Here is a 19,157-nt window from a genome sequence, read left to right on the forward strand (position 1 = left end):
GCTCATTTTTTATACAATGTTTTAAATAATATATGTACATATAAACTTATATTGAATAAAAACTGATATGTATATCATATTAATAGAAAATAAGGCTATAAGGCTGTGAAAAAGCATAAGCTATACATATATACAAAGCTATGTAGTATTTAGACAAACACATATTAAGTAGTATAATTTAGATACTTACTAATTCATACATTGTATTATTTCAATTAATGCCAGACTAATTAATTGTGTTTTATTTTTATTACATATTTTTTAGTGACATGGAATCAATTTTACTGAGGACATGTACGTTTTTCAAATGTATATAGTGTGCTATTTAGTTTTTTACATTTAAAAAATTACGATATAGATTAAAAAAATTATGAATTTTTTTTATGGAACGTACGAAGAATATGGCATGGAAATTCAATGCTATCGAACGTAACTATTAGGATATCCTAGTTCTTATATAATCTAAGTAGTTCGTACCATATTGATAGATGGCTGTAGTGTAGTCGAGATTTGAGCGCCATCTCTATCTTCTGCACGTATTGATGTGACGTCAGTAAAGGAAATTATATTCGTCTAGAACAAAACAGAAGGGCGGGAATGGTTTTATTAAATACTTTGTCTATTCTACATGTTGATCGATCTACGGTGTAGGTTTAAGGTTATGACTGCGGTATAGTCGTTTGGTTCACTTTATTATATCTTTGAAGATATTTATATTCGGTATCAATTTATCAGAAGAAAAACGAACGACATGTTAACAAGTGCTTGATAAAGTGTATATATTTTCTTTTTATGTTTGTCATTTGCAAATAAACTGCAAATATGGTTTTTGAATCAATCATAGCAGAACTACTAAATAAAGTTCTGGGAGAGTATATTCAAAATTTGGATTATACGCAGTTAAAACTTAGTCTATGGGGAGGTGAGTATGATTTTATATCGTTAAATACGTCTTTTATCAAATATTATATTGTTGTTTACATTAGATTCTTAAATTGTGAAATTGTAAATTCCGTTAAGAGAGAAAAAAATTGAAAGCCGATATTACACCATATATTATTGCGCCTTTGTTTATGCAATATCTGAATGTAGGAAACATATTAAATATAATACACGAATGTGACATCAGCTTCTATTTCTGATATCATTCTACGTACTTTTTATCACACGTTATATCGGCATACTTTTTACCTAGCCTATAAAAATTCGAATTAATCGAAATAACCTATTGATCTGATTATATTAATAAAATTTTCAGTAAAGCAGTCATTTTCACATTCTTCCTCTCTACTGTCATTTAATTTATTTATAATTTATAAAAATTATTATTTAAATATTACAAAATTATGTGATTTTATATTAATTAATATTTTTATGTATTATAGAATATAACGTCATTAAATAAATGTTCGTTATTTCAGGCGATGTAGTATTAACAGATTTATTAATAAAAGAAACAGCATTAGATGTATTGGATTTACCTATAAGATTAGAATATGGTCGATTAGGTTTGTAAATGTATTAACATTTTATGTCAAGATATATTATATATAAAAGAGGAACTGAATAAACAATATTTATAATACATTTAGGAAAATTAATATTAAAAATTCCATATAAAGATATATGGAATGCTCAAGTTGATGCGATAGTCGAAGAATTATTTGTACTTGTTGTACCTTCAAGCCAAGTTGTTTATGATCCTGAAAAAGAAGCAAAGCAACAATTAGAAGCCAAAAAGGCTGAGCTTGCAAGAATAGAGAAAAGCAAACAATTAGCAGAGACTAAACGTAAATTTTAAGATAATTTTATAATACATTTTTTTTTAACATTAGAAAAAGAGAATGATAAATTTAAATATAATAAATGTTATATTTATTTTATTCATAGCACAAGAAAAGCTAGATGATTCAATGGTTGAAAAATTAATTGCTCGTATGATAAAAAATATACATGTTGAAATAAAGAGAATTCATGTGCGTTATGAAGACCATATTACATTTAAGGATCATCCATTTTCATTTGGATTTACATTAAATACATTTGTCTTAGAAAGCTGTACAAATAATTGGAGTACAACTGATAGCATGAAAGATATGTATGCAATTCCACAAATTTATAAGGTAAATGATATAACTGTTAAATATTTTTTAGATAAGAATGGTAATTTTTCAACTAATTAAGCTAAATATTATTTATGTAGGCATAATCATATGAATTAATATGATTTGTTTTTAATTATTTATAAGGTCATTATTATTTACTTTCATTTGTTAATACTTTTATAGCTATGTACACTGGATGGCCTCGCTGTATATCTTAATACCGGTGTAGAACAATTTAGTAAAAATCTACCTTCTATGTTTTCAAAACTGTTTTCTGATGGTATTGCAACAATGGATTATACTCCTATTGATTATTTATATTGTAAGTTATATTCTATTGCATTATATAGATATCTCCTTTTTTTAATCACTTAAAAATATGTAAATAAATAATTATTATGCTTCTTTTTAACAAATTATAGTACTGGGTCCAATAAATGTTAATGCAAAATTAAAGCTTAATCCAAAGCCTGAAGCAGATGGCAGTAATTATACCATTCCAAAAGTATGGCTCAATTTGGAAATGCTTAAATTACGAATAGCATTGACAAAACATCAATATCGAACTTTAGTACAGTTAGGAGAAGGTTTGGATCAAGCTCAAAAGGCTGCTCCATATAGAAAATATAGACCAAATGTAAAATCATATAGGGGCCATTATAAAGAATGGTAAATTAGTAAAAACTATTCTGGAGATTTATTTATATTAATATATAAAATAGTATACTCTATTACTTATTTTATTATTAACAGGTGGAAATTTGCATATACTTGTATATTAGAAGAAACTGTAAGAAGAAAGCAGAGAAATTGGGATTGGAATCATATGAAAGCACATAGAGATATGTGCCGCGAATATGCACAAGTGTATCAAACGAAATTAACAACTAAGAAAGTAGTGAAAGATATTGAAGAACGTCTTGCGAATTATGAAAAGAAGTTAGATCTTTTCAATTTAGTTATAATCAGACAACAAATTGAAATGGAAGTAAGTATTATGTCTATTATTAACTGGATGTATATTGAATTATTTTTAATAGTTTATTATTTTTTCATAGGTCGAAAGATTAGCAGAGAAAGAAAAGACTCTTAAAGCGAAAAGAGGATGGTTTGGCTTTTTGTGGGGTTCTCCTCAAACAGAAGAAACTCAAGATTTGAATTCTGCTGCAGCTATTAGTAATTGTTTTTATTTGTTATTTCTCTCTTAAGAAACATTGTGAAAACTTTTGTTTCACAAGAATTTATTTGTTTCTTATTACAATTTTATAGATGAGATGTTGTATAAAATTTTTTATACAAGATAATATGATGCAAGTAATTTAAAATTCATACAATTTTTTAATTATTTTAGTGCGTAAATTCGAAGAAGCCATGACACCACAAGAAAAGGAAAAATTGTATCGTGCAATTGATTACCAAGAGAACATTACACCAGCTCATTATCCCGAAACTTATGAAATGATTGATACTAACTTCTTCTTACATGGACTTCAGTTACTTCTTTTAGATACAGATAAAGAATATCCAAGTATCTTGGATTTACAATTAAATAGTGTTCAAGCTGGTTTTAAGTCACGACCTTCTGCTAATGCTATTTTGTAAGTTTCTTAAGAAAATATATACAGTATATATGATATCCGAAATGATATTCTTATTTTCAATAATAGAAGAATCTGGAAAGATTATTGCATTTTTGCTTTCAAAGTAATAAATAGTATTATTTTTTTTCACAGAATAACAACATCAATTAGTGATATGAAACTTTTTGGAGTGAAACAAAATGATTATATTCCTTCACTTTTTAATTCTGAAGTTTTTAATTCAGATAATGTTTTACTATCTATTTCTTATGAAAAGAATCCTCTTGACAAATTATGTGGTGATCGTATTATTGTAAAATCAAAATCCGTGGATATTATCTATGATGCTCAAACAATTATAGAATTAGTTAAATTGTTTAAAGTTCCAAATTCCTCAGCTTTAAATCAGTAAGTTATATCTTCTTTATATGAATTCTTTGATAACAGTATTTTACATATAAAAATTTTATTTTTTTATAGAATTCAAGCAGCTGCTGCAGAACAATTAGAAGGCTTAAAAGAAATGTCTGCTTTAGGTTTGGAGTATGCTATTGAAAAACATTCAGTATTAGATATTCAGGTATGATATTTTATACATATATATTCTTAAATATAAATTAGAAAAAAAAGATATCCTTAAATGAGACATAAGTAAAAATAGAAATTATTCGATATTTTTCCACATACAGGTAGACATGCAAGCATCTCAATTAATTATACCACATGGTGGATTATATGATAGTACTAAATCATTATTTATAATAAATTTGGGTAGTTTGAAGATGCATTCTCTTGAAAAGCCCAAAAATAATAAATCTAAAGCAACTGTTAAACAGCTTGCTAGTATGGGTAAAAGTGAAGAAGATATTTTATTACACTTAAGAGAATATAGTTATGATAAATTTGCTCTGAATATAGTTAATTTTCAGGTATGTTTTTTTTACTTTGCCATTGTAATATAAGGTATTTAAAAATGTTATATTTCCTTATATTTATAGATTCTTGTTTCATTGGGAAATGAAAATTGGAGAGAAGCTTTAATGAAAGATAGTCCAATGACATTACTGTGTCCAACTACATTAGAAATTCAATTTCACAAATGTTTAATAACGGATGATCCTTTATTACCTAAAATGAGATTAGTAGGACAATTACCATCTCTTGCTATTAATGTAACAGGTTATTACGATAATATTTTTTCCAGTACTTATATCTGTTTATTTTTTTGACAAATCTAAATATAGAAAATTTGTATTACAGATGTACTTTTATTAGAAGTTTTTAATATTGCTCAAAGCATCCCATTCCCTGAGGAAGAAACTTCTACCCAACTTACAAAGTCATCACTTGTAAGGAATTTGAGAAAACTAATATAGTTTTCCTCTCTCTCAATATTACTACTATATTTTATTATAAGTTCTTTTCTTTCATTTTTCTTTTTCTTCTTTTTTTTTTTAGAGCAAATCCGTTTCCCAATTATCTCTATTTAAGGAATTGACTACAATTTCTTCAGCCAATGATAAAAAGAAGCAGGAAGATAAACCACTTAAACAGACAACTGATTTAGAAATGAAGTTCGTAATGAAAGGTAGTCATTTTCTGATATAGATAATTATTATATTTATCTCAACAATATATATAATATTTATATATTTGCCAGAATTCACTTTATCAATTTCCAAACAAAGAGATGAAATAGTCATGTCATTTGTAAGATTTGAAATCTTACAATTAGAAGTTGAAATGTTGCAACGTTCCTACGATCAAGAAATATTATTAAAACTAGGCGGTACTCAAATGAAACAACATCGTAATAATGAAGAAATTTTTATGATAAATACTCCCATGTCAACTGGAAAAGACGAGTATCTTATTATAGTGCAATATGTTAATGTAAGTGTATTCTTATATTTTACTAAGATTAAAATTCGTAAATTAATGATTATTATATCATTTTTACATATACATTTTTTATTGTTATAGGTGAATAAACGATCACCAGAGTTTATCACGCGACATGAATCGGTCGTAAAATTGTTACAATTAGAATTTACTACATTACAAGTAGTACTTCATCAGGAAGCCCTTATTGATTTTTTAAAATTTGTGACATATATACAGGTAATATGAAACATAAAAAAATAAATGTAACATGTATAATTTGTAATTAAAAAATTTTTTTTTTTTTTTTTTTCGTTGTTAGGATAAGATACAGGCTATGTCTGTTTTAAAAGAAACAGTGCAAGAAGATATAGTACCATCTCGGCCAACTCATTTATCTTTCATTCAAGAAGAAACTTCTACATTTGTCAGAGATCAAATCCAGAAGCAGAAACTTAAACCTTCAAAATTACGTATGCATTCTTCTATTTACTAATTTTTTCGTACAACTGTGTGATAATCAAAATTTAATCTTGAAACAGTCCAAACGGAATTATTGTTTTTAAAAATTATATTATTTGTGTGTAGGACGTAAAAGAGAAGTGGTCGAGTTTATAGATTTAAAAGTAAAAGCTAAAGTTGGCACTATAAGTATAAAAATGACCAGTGATCTAAGAGACATTAGTGCTTTTTTTATAGAAGGCATTATTGCTGGTTTTATAATGAAGGCTTCTTATTCACAAGCAAATATTAATCTTACCTCCATTAATATCAAAGATCTTAACACTACATCAATTTATAAAAATGTAAGATTACAAGTATAGTATTTTACACAATTTAAAAAAAATTGATTTTTGCAAATATAAATTCTGTTTTTATTAATTTTATAGATTATATCAGTAGAAGGTGAAGAGTCTTTAAAAATTGAAGCAGTAATATACAATATTGAACCACATGAGCAAGATAAAAACAATATGTCTATTAAAGTTATTATGGGCTGCCACCGTATTATATTTTTAAATGTCTTTGTTACAAGTGTTATGGTAAGAGGCAGAGAATTTTAATTTTTTATAATGATAATAATATCTATATAAAAATATATATAAACTTATCTTCATATTTTTAGAATTTTCTTAATAATTTCCAAGCAACACAACAAGCAATTAAAGAAGCATCTGCAGCAGCTGCAGAAGCAGCAAAAACTAATATTAAGGATGTTCAAGAAAGTGCAACGCGAGTAGAATTAAACGTAAAAATTAAGGTATATATGTTGATAAAAAGTATACAAATAATACGAATTCCTTCTTCAAGTATACTTATGCAATTCTATGCAATATATATATATATATATATATATATATATATATATATATTGTATCATTGTAGGCTCCTCTTATATATGTGCCTAGAAATTCAAAAAGCGAACATTGTTTAATGTTAGATATGGGTAACCTTACAATTTGTAATATTTTCAAAAAACTAGAAGTCGAAACAGTGTCTGGAGAATATCCTATAGTTGATGAGATGAAGATTGAATTACAAAATTTAAAACTCTTAAGGTATAATTCATTAAATAAAGTTTATATCTTTTAAATGTTTATATTTTTTTTATATGTTTTATTTTTTGTTAGAATAAGACTAAACAAAATTGAATTTACGATTGAGAACCAAGTTCTATTACTAGAACCAGTTAGTTTTACACTATTGATGAAACGCAATTTGTCAACTGCATGGTTTACTTCTATACCAGATATTGATATGTTCGGTCGATTGAACAAAATTAATTTATTATTAAGTCAAGAAGACTATGCAACCATAATGAAAGTTTTAGAAGAAAATTTAGGAGAATCAATAGAAGAGTCTAAACCTACACAAATTTCGGGATATAGCGATAAAAAGTCTTTATCAGATCATCAGAATAAGCGAAAAATAAGTAAGTGCATATAATAAATGTCTTAACTGTGTTATTTCTTGTATATTTATATTTTAATTGATTTGAATTCACAGTAGAACCAATTAAAGTGGACGTTATTACTGAAGAGGAAGGTACAGTTTTTCAAGAGCAAAAACATGTACATACGTTTATTAAATTTGAATTTATTATGGATAGCCTTGTTATTAGTTTGTTTACAGGAGGCTCCAAAATGGTAAAGTTATATATTTGCAGGATTATTACAGAACTAATATGATATTTATTATATTGATAATAATTTTATTTATTTTATATTGATATTAAATTTATTGTAGTGATAAATTTTCTTTTTTCAAATATTATAGGATTATGTTTTATTAATACAGTTACAGACTCAAACGTCACCTCTACATCTTCCAGAAAATGGTTTGGCAAAGTTTTCCTTAACACATTTTGCAGTTAAAGGACGAATATTCGTTGGTGATTTATTAGTAACTTCTATCCTTCTTATGAATTGTACTTTGGACGATATTCGGCCTAGTAGAGAAAGTACTTTGACAAGACTGATGGAAAGGACAACAAGCTTATCATCTGCACATGATACGGAAAAAGATGCAAAGACTGTGAGGAGTATGTTGGATGTAACAATTAGACGAGGCCCTAATGACATATTTGGTAAATATTACACAGTCATACACACAATACACTATGCTGTATATAGTTGGAATGTATATTGTATTTTTGATATTTAATATCTTTTATATATAAATTTGCAGTTGATGTTAGAGTGTTCTCATTCAGCATTATTGTATCACTTGATTACCTAATGAAGATAAAAGATTTTTTTAATATTGTACCTTCTACATCAACTAAGAATATATCTCAATCTTCACAAAAGGGTTATAATGATGTAGTGATTAAGAAACGATCACCTCAAACTTCAGGAAATCAAACTAACCAAATGTTAACTGTGAATTTACATGTAGAAAAGCCAGATATTATTCTTCTTGAGGATATGGATGATATAAATTCAAACTGCATATTATTAAATGTTTGTAACATAAATTTAATCTCTATCTACTTAGTATTATAAATAAATAAATATATATATATATTTATTTATTTATTGTTATTATATTAAGATTTTATTCTTATAGACTGAGCTACTTTTAAAAATGCGCATAATGGGTGAACATCAAGTTATAACAGGTTCTGTTAAAGATCTTTCTCTTTTAACTGGTATATATAATCCTGCTAAAAGGGCTGATTGGATATATCAGGTATGAGATGATTATATAATTATGATCTTTTATTACATCAGTTTATCATTTGTAATCTAAAATATATTAATAAAACACATATTTTTTATTTCATCTATGTAAAAGGTTTTAAGACCATGTAGTATTAGTGTAGCAGGTTCTACACCTGAAGGAAAAGGTCTTCACATAGATGTATCTTGTACAGATATTTATATTTCTGTCTCACCAGGTATGTACACACACACACACACACATATATGTCTAACATTATATTTATGCTATTAGTAATTATCCATTATTAAATAAAAAATATTTTATAGGTGTAATTGAGATTTTGAACAATGTCATTCATACTGTAACTAAAACAGAAGAGGAAGATAAAGAAGTGGTAAAGCCTGAACCTAATTATGAAGGACTTTGGCAAATTACTCCATATAAAGAACAAAATTATTGGTTTTTAAAACCAGGTTTAGTGCATTTCATATTTTTTATTTAAAACGAACAATTTCTTATATATCGAAACATTCTAATACATTTCTAATGTTTGTTCATATAGAGATTGGAACGGAGGTATTAGAACTTTTTTCTTATCCCGATTACGATGATAATACGGTTTATAAACCTGAATTAGCTATAATTTCTGCACCAACAATTTTGTTAACATTGGAAGCAGGCGTTGGCAATAAAACATTACCAATGCTTTTGACGAATATTGGATTTCAAAGCAATGTCAATGATTGGAGTACTAAAGCTGTATGATTATATATATATATATATATGTATATCTATATAAATTTAACAAATAGATACTTTTATTATAATATAATTTATATTTTGTAGATGTCCTTGGAATGTACAATTTCTCTTATTATAGCATATTATAATAGTCGTTTAGCTTTATGGGAACCATTGATAGAACCAAAGGAAGGAATACAAAATGGAAAACGTACTTCAACTTCTTGGGAATTGAAAACGAAAGTAAATTTACTAATAATTTAATATTTTTAGGTATGATTTTTTTTTTTAATACGTTTCAATTTTGTTATTAGGTACAATTTAATGATTTAGAAGTGAGCTCTAGAGGAGCTAGTGCAATCAGTCCAAGTGTAGAAAGTGAACCAGAAGATTTACATCAAATTGCTAAAATGTCCATTGACATAACATCTTCTGTAAGACAATTGATTATAATAGTCTTTAAAAGAGTAAAATATATCAATCTAACGATTTTATTTTATTTTTAAATATAGGAAAATCTAGAAATTACTGTGACCAAAACTTGTCTGGATGTATTAAAACAATTAGGTAATGCATTCTCTTCTGCTATCGAACCTGGTAGAAAAATGGCCACTCAAAAATTAGCACCATATGTATTGAGAAATGAAACTGGCTTGGCAATGACATTGAACTTAGAGCTTAGTCATTTTAAGGTAGAACTACTATAATATGAATTGCTACGTCTATATTCTTATATAACATAGCAATTTATATAGATGAAATATATTAATTTTTAGATATTTGATAGTGGTTCAAGGTCAAATAATAAAACAGATTTGTATACCGAAGTAATTCTCGAATCTGGAGCGTCCATAGAACTCGTACCAAAGTTTACCAAAGTAGAAACGCACCTTCTTGAACAATTAAAAGCTGATTCTATTAAAGACAGTGGAGACAATAAATTTGTTGTTTCAGTAATGCAAATAATTTTTCAATATTCATTAAATAATGTATATATGTAATGCATATTCCTATAAAAATACATTAACGTATTTTTTAGTTCAAAGAAATTTGTGATAAATTGACAATACCAGTTCTTCGAGCAGATAAAAGATTCTTCTCGTTGAAATATCGTAAAGATAATTCAGAGGAATGGGGTATTGTTTCTGATGTTGTTGTTGATGAAGGAAGCACTATTGTTACACTTAGAAGTATCCTTCAGGTAAATACTTTTTGGTATGATTATATTTTTACTAAGTAATACATTTATATTATTAGGTCATTTAGTATTAGAAAGTTATGATTAAAAACAGTAGCTTTATTTTTTTTTTTTAATATATGATAATTATTATAGGTACATAATCATTTCACCGAACCTATATCTGTATATTATATGACGAAACGAGGAAACGAAGTTGAATGTGTAGGCACAGTAGCTCCTGATGATCGATTGAATCTTCCATTGGATGCTGTATATACACCAACAAATATTTATTGGTTGTTCTTTAGTGTTAATGGGTTAGTTCATTTTGCATAATCTGTACTTACAGTATCACTTTCCTATTATTAGATTTAAATTTAATCCATTATTGCAGTTACATGGTTTCAATAGAACCATTTGTTTGGAAAGACCTTCAAAAGAATGTTTCCATGACAAAACTGCTAAAGTGTGAAGCAAGATCAAAACAAGAAATAATAGAACCGTTTTATATACAGGTAATTATGCCAATCTATATATTTTTTTATTTTTTATGGTTTTTTTTTTTTAATTACACTTTTGAGAAACTTTCCTTTTTTCTGTAAATAATTTCTTACAATAGCTACAGTTAATATCTATATTATACTGTATTATTGTGACAATAATATTACTATAAATATAATTGTGGAATACGCGATGAATTAGATAATATTATATTGTACAATTATTTCTAACTTTATTGAGAATTTTGTTGGAATGCTTCGTATGCCTGTACAAGAAGCGATTTTTTACTTTTAGATGTTTTTCGTGATGATTGTGGTTGGTAGTATTCTCTATAATAACAACACAGTCAGTTTATTCTTAAATGCTATCGACTGGCAATACAAATTGTGTCATTTTATTGATCACGTGAAACGTTTCTGCTTGAATTGTTTTAATTCAGAGCACCCAAAATATGTGGAAACACCTATTCAGGTACTATCATATTCTTCAGTTAATATGTTGCAATCTTGTATATTAGTGATGATTTTATGGAGAATAAGAAGTGTACCTGCATTGTTCTGTTAATTAGATCGTTTGTTATTAACTGTGAATGTAGAGATTAATATTTTTTATAAATGTATATTTTTTAACTAGAAATACTCTTACATCATTTTTCCTGTTACTGAGAATATGATTAGTAAAGAGATGAATATTATTTATGTACAAATGATAAGGTAAAAGCTAGTTTTTTGGTGAGTGCCATTTTCAAAAATCACACTGAAAATGAAATTGGATATACTATATATATCCCTGACATATATATCCCTCAACACACACACCCACCCACTCATCCACACAGACACATACTATTTAAAAATTATTGTAAAACTATCATTTAATTTTATTATTTTTATATCAGCTGCTTGTAAAACTATGATTTAAATCAATTATTTTTTTGCATGATTCTTATGTCTAGTTAGTATTGTTATATGAAGTATTATAAATATACTATGTTGTTTATAAAAGTATATTATATTATATTAATAATTACAGGTTGTAGGAGAAATAGAGCAAGTTTATTTTGAAAATACTAGTCGCCACACAATGGCAAGCACTATTTATAATGTGCATTTATATCCATCTGTATATCTAAAAAATTTTTTGCCAATTGACATTATTATTTGTCTTCCTGGAATTATCGAAGAAAAACTTTTGGAAGCTAGTGCTACTTTACAGATTCCAACAATTGACTATACAAAGTCAAATATTGTTATTAAGGTAAAGATCTTAGTAATATTATTATAGACATAATAAATGATACAATTGTTTAATTTTGTAGCTACCAAATTATTTAGAGAAAAATTGGTCATGCAAAGGTGAAATAATAGCAAATCCACCGGAGTTTTCAGTCTGGTCTTTTGAATCCTTTGATAGTTCACAAAAAGTTATTATGGATTTAGGAATGCATACATCATATAAACATGGTTCGATTATAATGGCTCTCTATTGTCCTTTCTGGATGTTAAATAAAACTGGATTAATGTTATCTTATAGGGTAAGTGTAAAAATATTTTGTCTTTTAATAAATATTGTATCGTTTATGTATATATTTGTTATATATAATTTTTTTTATATAATTTTTTTTATATAATCCTTTAATTATTTATTTCTGATATAATTCCCTTAAAAATTTTCATACAACAATTCAACCAAGAGAGTAAATGTCTTGTAGTAATAACATTCCTTAAAAAATATATTTATATACATTTTTTTATTAATCTTTAAATTGAAGCAAATTCACTAACTATGCTTGCTGGCTTTCTTACTTTTAGTTCTTTTTTTTTTATGTAAAAATACATATTAGCATAAGTTTAAATTACATTTTACAGGTTTTTTATTTTTATGTAATAATTTATATAATATTGTATTGAATTTATAGGATGTTTCCAAAAGGATATTAATAATATTTCTCAAATATTGGAGTGTAAAATTGCTGAAGAAAAATGTCTTGCATGATTCTTTGAATTAATATTTAAATTTATATTTATACCTTTATTTAAACTTAATGTATTTGTTCATAATATTTTATCATGTAGGTGTCTTTTTAAATTCATTTTACGACATTGAACTCAAACTATTATTTTACAGAAGTCAAGTAAGGGTGGTAAAGAACACTCAAGCCCAGTTAAGGTAGAGCTTTATTACTATTGCACTTTAACTTCATGCTTTTTATAGGACTATTTTTGTAAGCTTGTAAAATATTATTTTAGAAGCTTGTAAAATCTTTGTTAAAGTATTTATCAGTAGAAACTTTTCAACATATACATTTGATTTGATGTATTAGTTTAGTGCTACATATATTAGTAATTTTTTTAAAAACAAAGCAAACTAAAAAAATTATAGTAATATTATTAAATTAATAAAAGTTGTAATGTGTTTCTTACATTTATATAATGATTTTACTTAAATTTAAAAGTGAAAATATATAATTATTCTTTATAAAGTAAAAATACAAAAAAAGCACGCTTTACATATTTGTTTTTATCGATATATATATATATATGAAGATATATTTCAGAAACTCGTTTCTGCTATGAAACCTCATCATCCACGTGCACAGTATAGGAAGAGGAAAGCACGTTCGGTGATATTTTCATTTCAAAATTTATTTAAATTTGTTTAAATAACATTTAATTGCACTAATATTTATAAATTCAAAATTATAGTATTATATATACGAAACTGCAATACTAATGATATTTACTAATGATATTTTTTGCCAATATAGAAGTTGTTCTAACATCTATATATGCACAGCTTGTGAAGCTGATATATACATACACATACACATACATATATACATGCATACATACATAGACAAGCTATTTATATTCTATTTCTTCTGTAAGTCTATTTAGTTTTTCTATTTCCTTGTATTTATTAATATGTTTTGGATATTTAAAAGAACACATATGCATAGATAAAATATAATGTGTTATATATGTTTTGGTATATCATGAGTATATATGTTTAGTATACTCATGTATAGTCTGCAGCAATGTTTGGTACTATATATGCATGAGCAACTAAATAGGAGCATCATTGGAAAAATACTTGTGTTTTTATATATTTATTGTAATCTTAATTTTATTGCTTATGTAAATGAAAGCATTATTATGAAGAAAACTATACCAGTCTTTTCTTTCGTTTCAGAGTGGAGAAGATTATTTAAATATTTTATATCACCCAGAACATTTTAAAGGACCAATATTATTTTCATTCCGGTCAAAAGTCTTTTTTGGCAAAAAGAAAGCAATGGTGAGGGTAGAAGATGGAGAATGGTCTGAAAAGTTTTCAATTGATGTTGCAGGAAGTGAGGGAGTAGTTGCATGCAAATACAATGGAATGATATATCAGGTATATTGTTCATTCATTACAAAATTGTGTTGTGTGTTACGTGTATTATATAATTTCGTATACGTATTTTTATAATAAATTTTTATATTTTAGATTGGTGTACATAATCAACTGACATATAATTCTTTGACAAAGCAAATTACATTTACACCTTATTATGTTCTTATTAATAATAGTGATTTTATAATTGAATGTCAAGAAGGTGATAGACCTGCTGATCCACTTATCATAGTATGTTAAAAAGAAAAAAAATTATTTTTAAGTAAAATATATTTATATAACATATACATTATTTTATATATATTATAATATATAGGTTTCACCTGGAGAATGTTCTGCTTTCTGGCCTCGTTCAGAACAAGAAGTGAAAACTTTGAAAGCAAAGGCTGCAGGATATCGTGAAAAAACAGCAGCTTTTATTTATACTGATAGCCATACTACGTTGTTGAAGCTAGATAACAAGGTTCATATTTATTATTGTGTAAAATAATTTATTGATAATTAAAATGTTGAACAATAATTTTATAATTATATTTTATTAATTAGTACGGCGGTATTAATGTTGATATACAAATCAATGAAGGTGGGATATATATTTCAATGACAGGTTACAATCCTGGCAATGCTCCAGCTCTTATTATAAATCACACTCATCATTTAATCAATTTTTGGGAAAAAGGATCTATAAATGTAAAGTGCGTATAAAATTCGTTTAGAGACACATTTTTTATAACCGACATATTAAATAAATAAATATTAAATATATGTAAGTCACTAATTTATAAGAACATTTATGGAACATTTATATTTCTTGCAGATCTATTGCATCATTTAACAAAATGTTTTACACCTGGGAAAATCCTGCTGGCCCAAGAAAATTAATGTGGGAAGATTATAACAATAAAGAAGTAGAAGATGATCTAAGAAAAGTAAATTAAATTATTCTATTAAAGATTTTGCAAATTATTAGAATTTCTAAATTATTTCTAAGTAATCATTCTTTTGATTCCACTTTTTAGGATACTTTGGGTGCATTTAAAATGCTTATTTCGAATACAGAAGAGGAAATATATTATGTATCATTTCTTAATGGTACACAAAGAGTACTTCTATTTACTACAAATTTGAAGATAGCTGAAGATTGTCAACTGGTAGGCGATTTTGAGCCTACTGAACAAGAAATAACTCTTAATATTCATGGAATAGGATTTTCACTTGTAAATAATGTTACTAAGTCAGAGCTTTTATATATGTGCATAGCTAGGTAAATTCTCTTTGAAGTATATTTATAATATTTTGATATAATTATTGATATATCGTTATATATTGTTACATACTGATATATCACAGCTCTGGTATAATATGGGAAACATGTAAATCTGGTGGAAATAGATGGCGTCATCTCAATACAAGAGAAATTAATATTATTGAAGAGGGATACCAAAAATATATACGTGAATTACAAATTGAGAAAGAGCCGTCTCATAGAATATTACTTGAGCCTAAGTTGGAGGTAGAGATTAAAAAATTTAATATTTAGCTTTATTCTATAATATTTTTTTGCCATAATAGCCAATATTTACGCTGTAATTAATTTTAGGTTGATTACTTAAATATGGAAATGTTAAAACCGCATCGTCGTTACATGCGACGTTCATTCCAAACTGGTTTATGGCTACAATATAAAACATCAATACATCAAGTACAATTACATGCAAAAATTAATAGATTACAGATAGATAATCAACTTTCAGATTGTGTTTTTCCAGTTATTCTAGCACCTGTTCCTCTACCCAAAAGTATCACACAAAGTACAGGTGAGAAGTGTTTTTAGTATTTTTTTTATTATAATGTCAGATCGTTTATTTCTAAAATTGTATTAACTTTACAGTACCAAAACCATTTGCCGAACTTAGTATGGTAAAACGTCTTTTGGAACATAGTACCGTGCAACAATTTCGTTATTTCAAAGTACTTGTTCAAGAATTTCACATTAAAGTGGATATAGTATTTATAAATGCCATAATGGCCTTTTTGGAGACTAACGTAGCGAATGACGTGGAAGAAGTAAGATTTTATTTTGAAATAATTGTTTTATTTATATCCATGATAAATATATATTAAAAAGTTTTTAATTTTTTGTTGTAGAGCGAACTATTTCGTTCAGACATGAAATTGGTACATGAACCACTTATGTATCATGTCAGTCTGATCACAACAGCTGAGCAAAAGAATTTCTTTGACTTATTGCATTTTTCACCTCTTAAGGTAACTGATATTATTTTTTATTTATATTATTACGTATAAAAATTCTAAACACATTTTTGTGATTATCAAATTATCCTTCCTTTATTAGATACATATTAGTTTTTCCATGACTGGTACTGGAAGTGGATCTTCTGCACTACCTCAAGTATTAAATGTATTATTACAAGGCCTTGGAGTTACTCTGACTGATATAAACGATATCGTATTCAAGTACGTTTTTTTATATCTTAGATTTTTTGACGTGATATAAAAATTAATAAAAAATTAATCATTTTACAGATTAGCATATTTCGAAAGAGATTACACTTTCATGACAAATAAGCAATTAATTTCGGAAGCAACTACGCATTATGTAGGACAAGCTATTAAACAAGCTTATGTTCTTGTGTTAGGTCTTGATGTTATTGGTAATCCATATGGTCTTGTAGTTGGTACAATGAAAGGTATCGAAGATTTATTTTATGAGCCTTTCCAAGGTGCCATACAAGGTCCAGGAGAATTTGCTGAAGGATTATATCTTGGTGTAAGAAGTATGTTAGGTCATACTGTTGGTGGAATGGCAGGAGCTGTATCTAAAATTACAGGAGCTATGGGTACAACAAGATTGCATAACATTTTTTTTTTTTTTTTTTTTTTTTTTTACTAGTTGTATATACATACATTTATAATCGTAATGTTTTTATATGTAAAGGTAAAGGAATAGCTACTTTAACTTTTGACAAAGATTATCAAAGGAAAAGGCAAGAACAATTGAATAAACAGCCAGCAAATTTGCAAGAAGGACTTGCAAGAAGTGGGAAAGGTTTGATAATGGTATGCTTGTGAATTAAGTTGATATTTAACACGAAATACTTTTTTATAACTTGTATATTAAAATTAGTCGTTTATATAGGGAGTTGTAGATGGTGTAACTGGTGTTGTAATGAAACCCATATCCGGTGCTAAAGAAGAAGGCGTTGAAGGATTTTTCAAAGGTTTTGGAAAAGGAGTTGTTGGACTTGTAACTAGACCAACTGCCGGTGTTGTTGACTTTGCGAGTGGATCTTTCGGTGCTGTCAGACGGTAAAACATTCTTTTTTATAGTTTGTAATATTTAATTCTAGGAAATTAATTTAAAAAATAAAAATATATTTTAGTGCGGCTGAATTAAACGAAGAAGTTAAAAGAGTTCGTCCACCGAGATTCCTACAGCCAGACAGTCTTGTTCGACCTTATATAAGAGATGAAGCAGATGGTAATAAAATTCTGATTGTAAGTAACTCATAATTTTATGATAATAATATGACACATGAAATGTTATAATTGAAATTTATATATGTATTTTTTCTCATAGGAACTTGAAAAAGGAAAATATGCAAACACAGATATTTATTTCTATCATATATATATAAATAAGGATGTCCTATTGCTTACCGATAAACGTATAGCGTATCTTGAACATAGTGATTTATTCGGTGGTTGGAAGGTATTTCTAGAATCACATTTTTAGAATTTCTCTGTATGCTATAAAATTATTAATTTTTATAGGTCGATTGGACTCATACGTGGCAAGAAATTGAATTACCTAAAGTAGTAGATAAAGGAGTACAGATTTTTATTAAAGATTCTTCAAGAAGGAAGAAACTGGGTAATTTATTTGGTAGCACAGAACAATCCAAAATAATCTTAATAACAGATTACAATATAAAGCAGGTTGGTAACGGAAATCTTTTTTTTTTGCCGTTATACTTAAATAATAAATAATAATTATTTATATACTTAATATTTTTACAGTTACTTTATATAAAAATACGGGAACAGATGAATCAATATGGATTAACAGATGAATTTAAATAAGTTACCAGTATGAAAATCAAAAAGAGAGAGCATGATGTATTGACAAATTACTTATGAAACTTTATGCTTAAGCAAAACTAAGAGTGCCTAAATGCTCAATTTGCATTAAGCTTTGCAACTGAAGTTATATAATTTTCATGCACATTCAACTAATTTTTTTATAAATAATATTTGCAAGACTGACAAATATTAGCTTTTAAATAACTATAATAAAGAATATAAACCTATATTGTTTCGAGATAAATATAAAAAAAATGTTTGCATTCACGATGCATAGAATTTCAATAGATTAAATTTATTTTTATGTTGATATAATTTTTCTTCTTAAGATATATGATTATAGAATATATATAGTAATTCATAAATTATATATTTTGTCAATATTGATCAAGTACCATTTTATTTTATATTATATAGTATAATATATTATCACTCGAGTTTTACTAATTTATTAAGAAAGTAATATATACTATATATAATATATCAGTTCGTAATTATTAAGAA

The 19,157-nt window shown here is 26.4% G+C and overlaps 1 protein-coding gene across 4 annotated transcripts; it reads left to right on the plus strand.

Annotated features, from left to right (window-relative positions):
* The first annotated feature begins 38 nt into the window (after nt 1–38).
* LOC122632903 (vacuolar protein sorting-associated protein 13) lies at nt 39–19,062 on the plus strand. Of its 4 annotated transcripts, XM_043820197.1 has the most exons (60): nt 39–922; nt 1,422–1,508; nt 1,593–1,790; nt 1,891–2,123; nt 2,289–2,427; nt 2,528–2,774; nt 2,859–3,093; nt 3,164–3,281; nt 3,457–3,703; nt 3,839–4,093; nt 4,166–4,265; nt 4,375–4,614; nt 4,684–4,864; nt 4,946–5,034; nt 5,144–5,273; nt 5,346–5,578; nt 5,669–5,806; nt 5,889–6,039; nt 6,155–6,372; nt 6,457–6,609; nt 6,693–6,827; nt 6,953–7,125; nt 7,198–7,499; nt 7,574–7,713; nt 7,865–8,153; nt 8,255–8,529; nt 8,636–8,758; nt 8,864–8,966; nt 9,058–9,204; nt 9,294–9,490; nt 9,578–9,715; nt 9,787–9,906; nt 9,985–10,164; nt 10,249–10,425; nt 10,512–10,673; nt 10,806–10,969; nt 11,047–11,167; nt 11,448–11,624; nt 12,186–12,410; nt 12,472–12,687; nt 13,281–13,322; nt 13,711–13,776; nt 14,346–14,549; nt 14,643–14,780; nt 14,866–15,012; nt 15,096–15,244; nt 15,367–15,478; nt 15,569–15,813; nt 15,900–16,062; nt 16,150–16,366; nt 16,441–16,616; nt 16,698–16,817; nt 16,906–17,027; nt 17,097–17,410; nt 17,509–17,630; nt 17,710–17,879; nt 17,954–18,068; nt 18,151–18,282; nt 18,345–18,509; nt 18,591–19,062. In XM_043820197.1, the coding sequence occupies exons 1-60, from the start codon at nt 823–825 to the stop codon at nt 18,651–18,653; spliced, it is 10,038 nt and encodes a 3,345-aa protein (XP_043676132.1). In that variant the 5' UTR covers nt 39–822; the 3' UTR covers nt 18,654–19,062. The 4 variants fall into 4 exon arrangements, with proteins under 4 accessions (XP_043676132.1, XP_043676133.1, XP_043676135.1 ...); XM_043820198.1 differs by lacking the exon at nt 13,711–13,776; XM_043820200.1 differs by lacking the exon at nt 11,448–11,624.
* Nucleotides 19,063–19,157: the final 95 nt, after the last annotated feature.

The sequence above is a fragment of the Vespula pensylvanica genome, chromosome 11 (assembly GCF_014466175.1).
Source record: "Vespula pensylvanica isolate Volc-1 chromosome 11, ASM1446617v1, whole genome shotgun sequence".
NCBI classification, from domain to species: Eukaryota; Metazoa; Arthropoda; class Insecta; order Hymenoptera; family Vespidae; genus Vespula; species Vespula pensylvanica.

Coding starts and splice junctions, on each gene's coding strand:
- LOC122632903 (XM_043820197.1), top strand. CDS start 823: ATGGTTTTTGAATCAATCATAGCAGAACTACTAAATAAAGTTCTGGGA. Junction 7,500..7,573: donor TCAGAATAAGCGAAAAATAA/GTAAGTGCATAT, acceptor TTGAATTCACAG/TAGAACCAATTAAAGTGGAC. Junction 14,781..14,865: donor CTGCTGATCCACTTATCATA/GTATGTTAAAAA, acceptor TATAATATATAG/GTTTCACCTGGAGAATGTTC.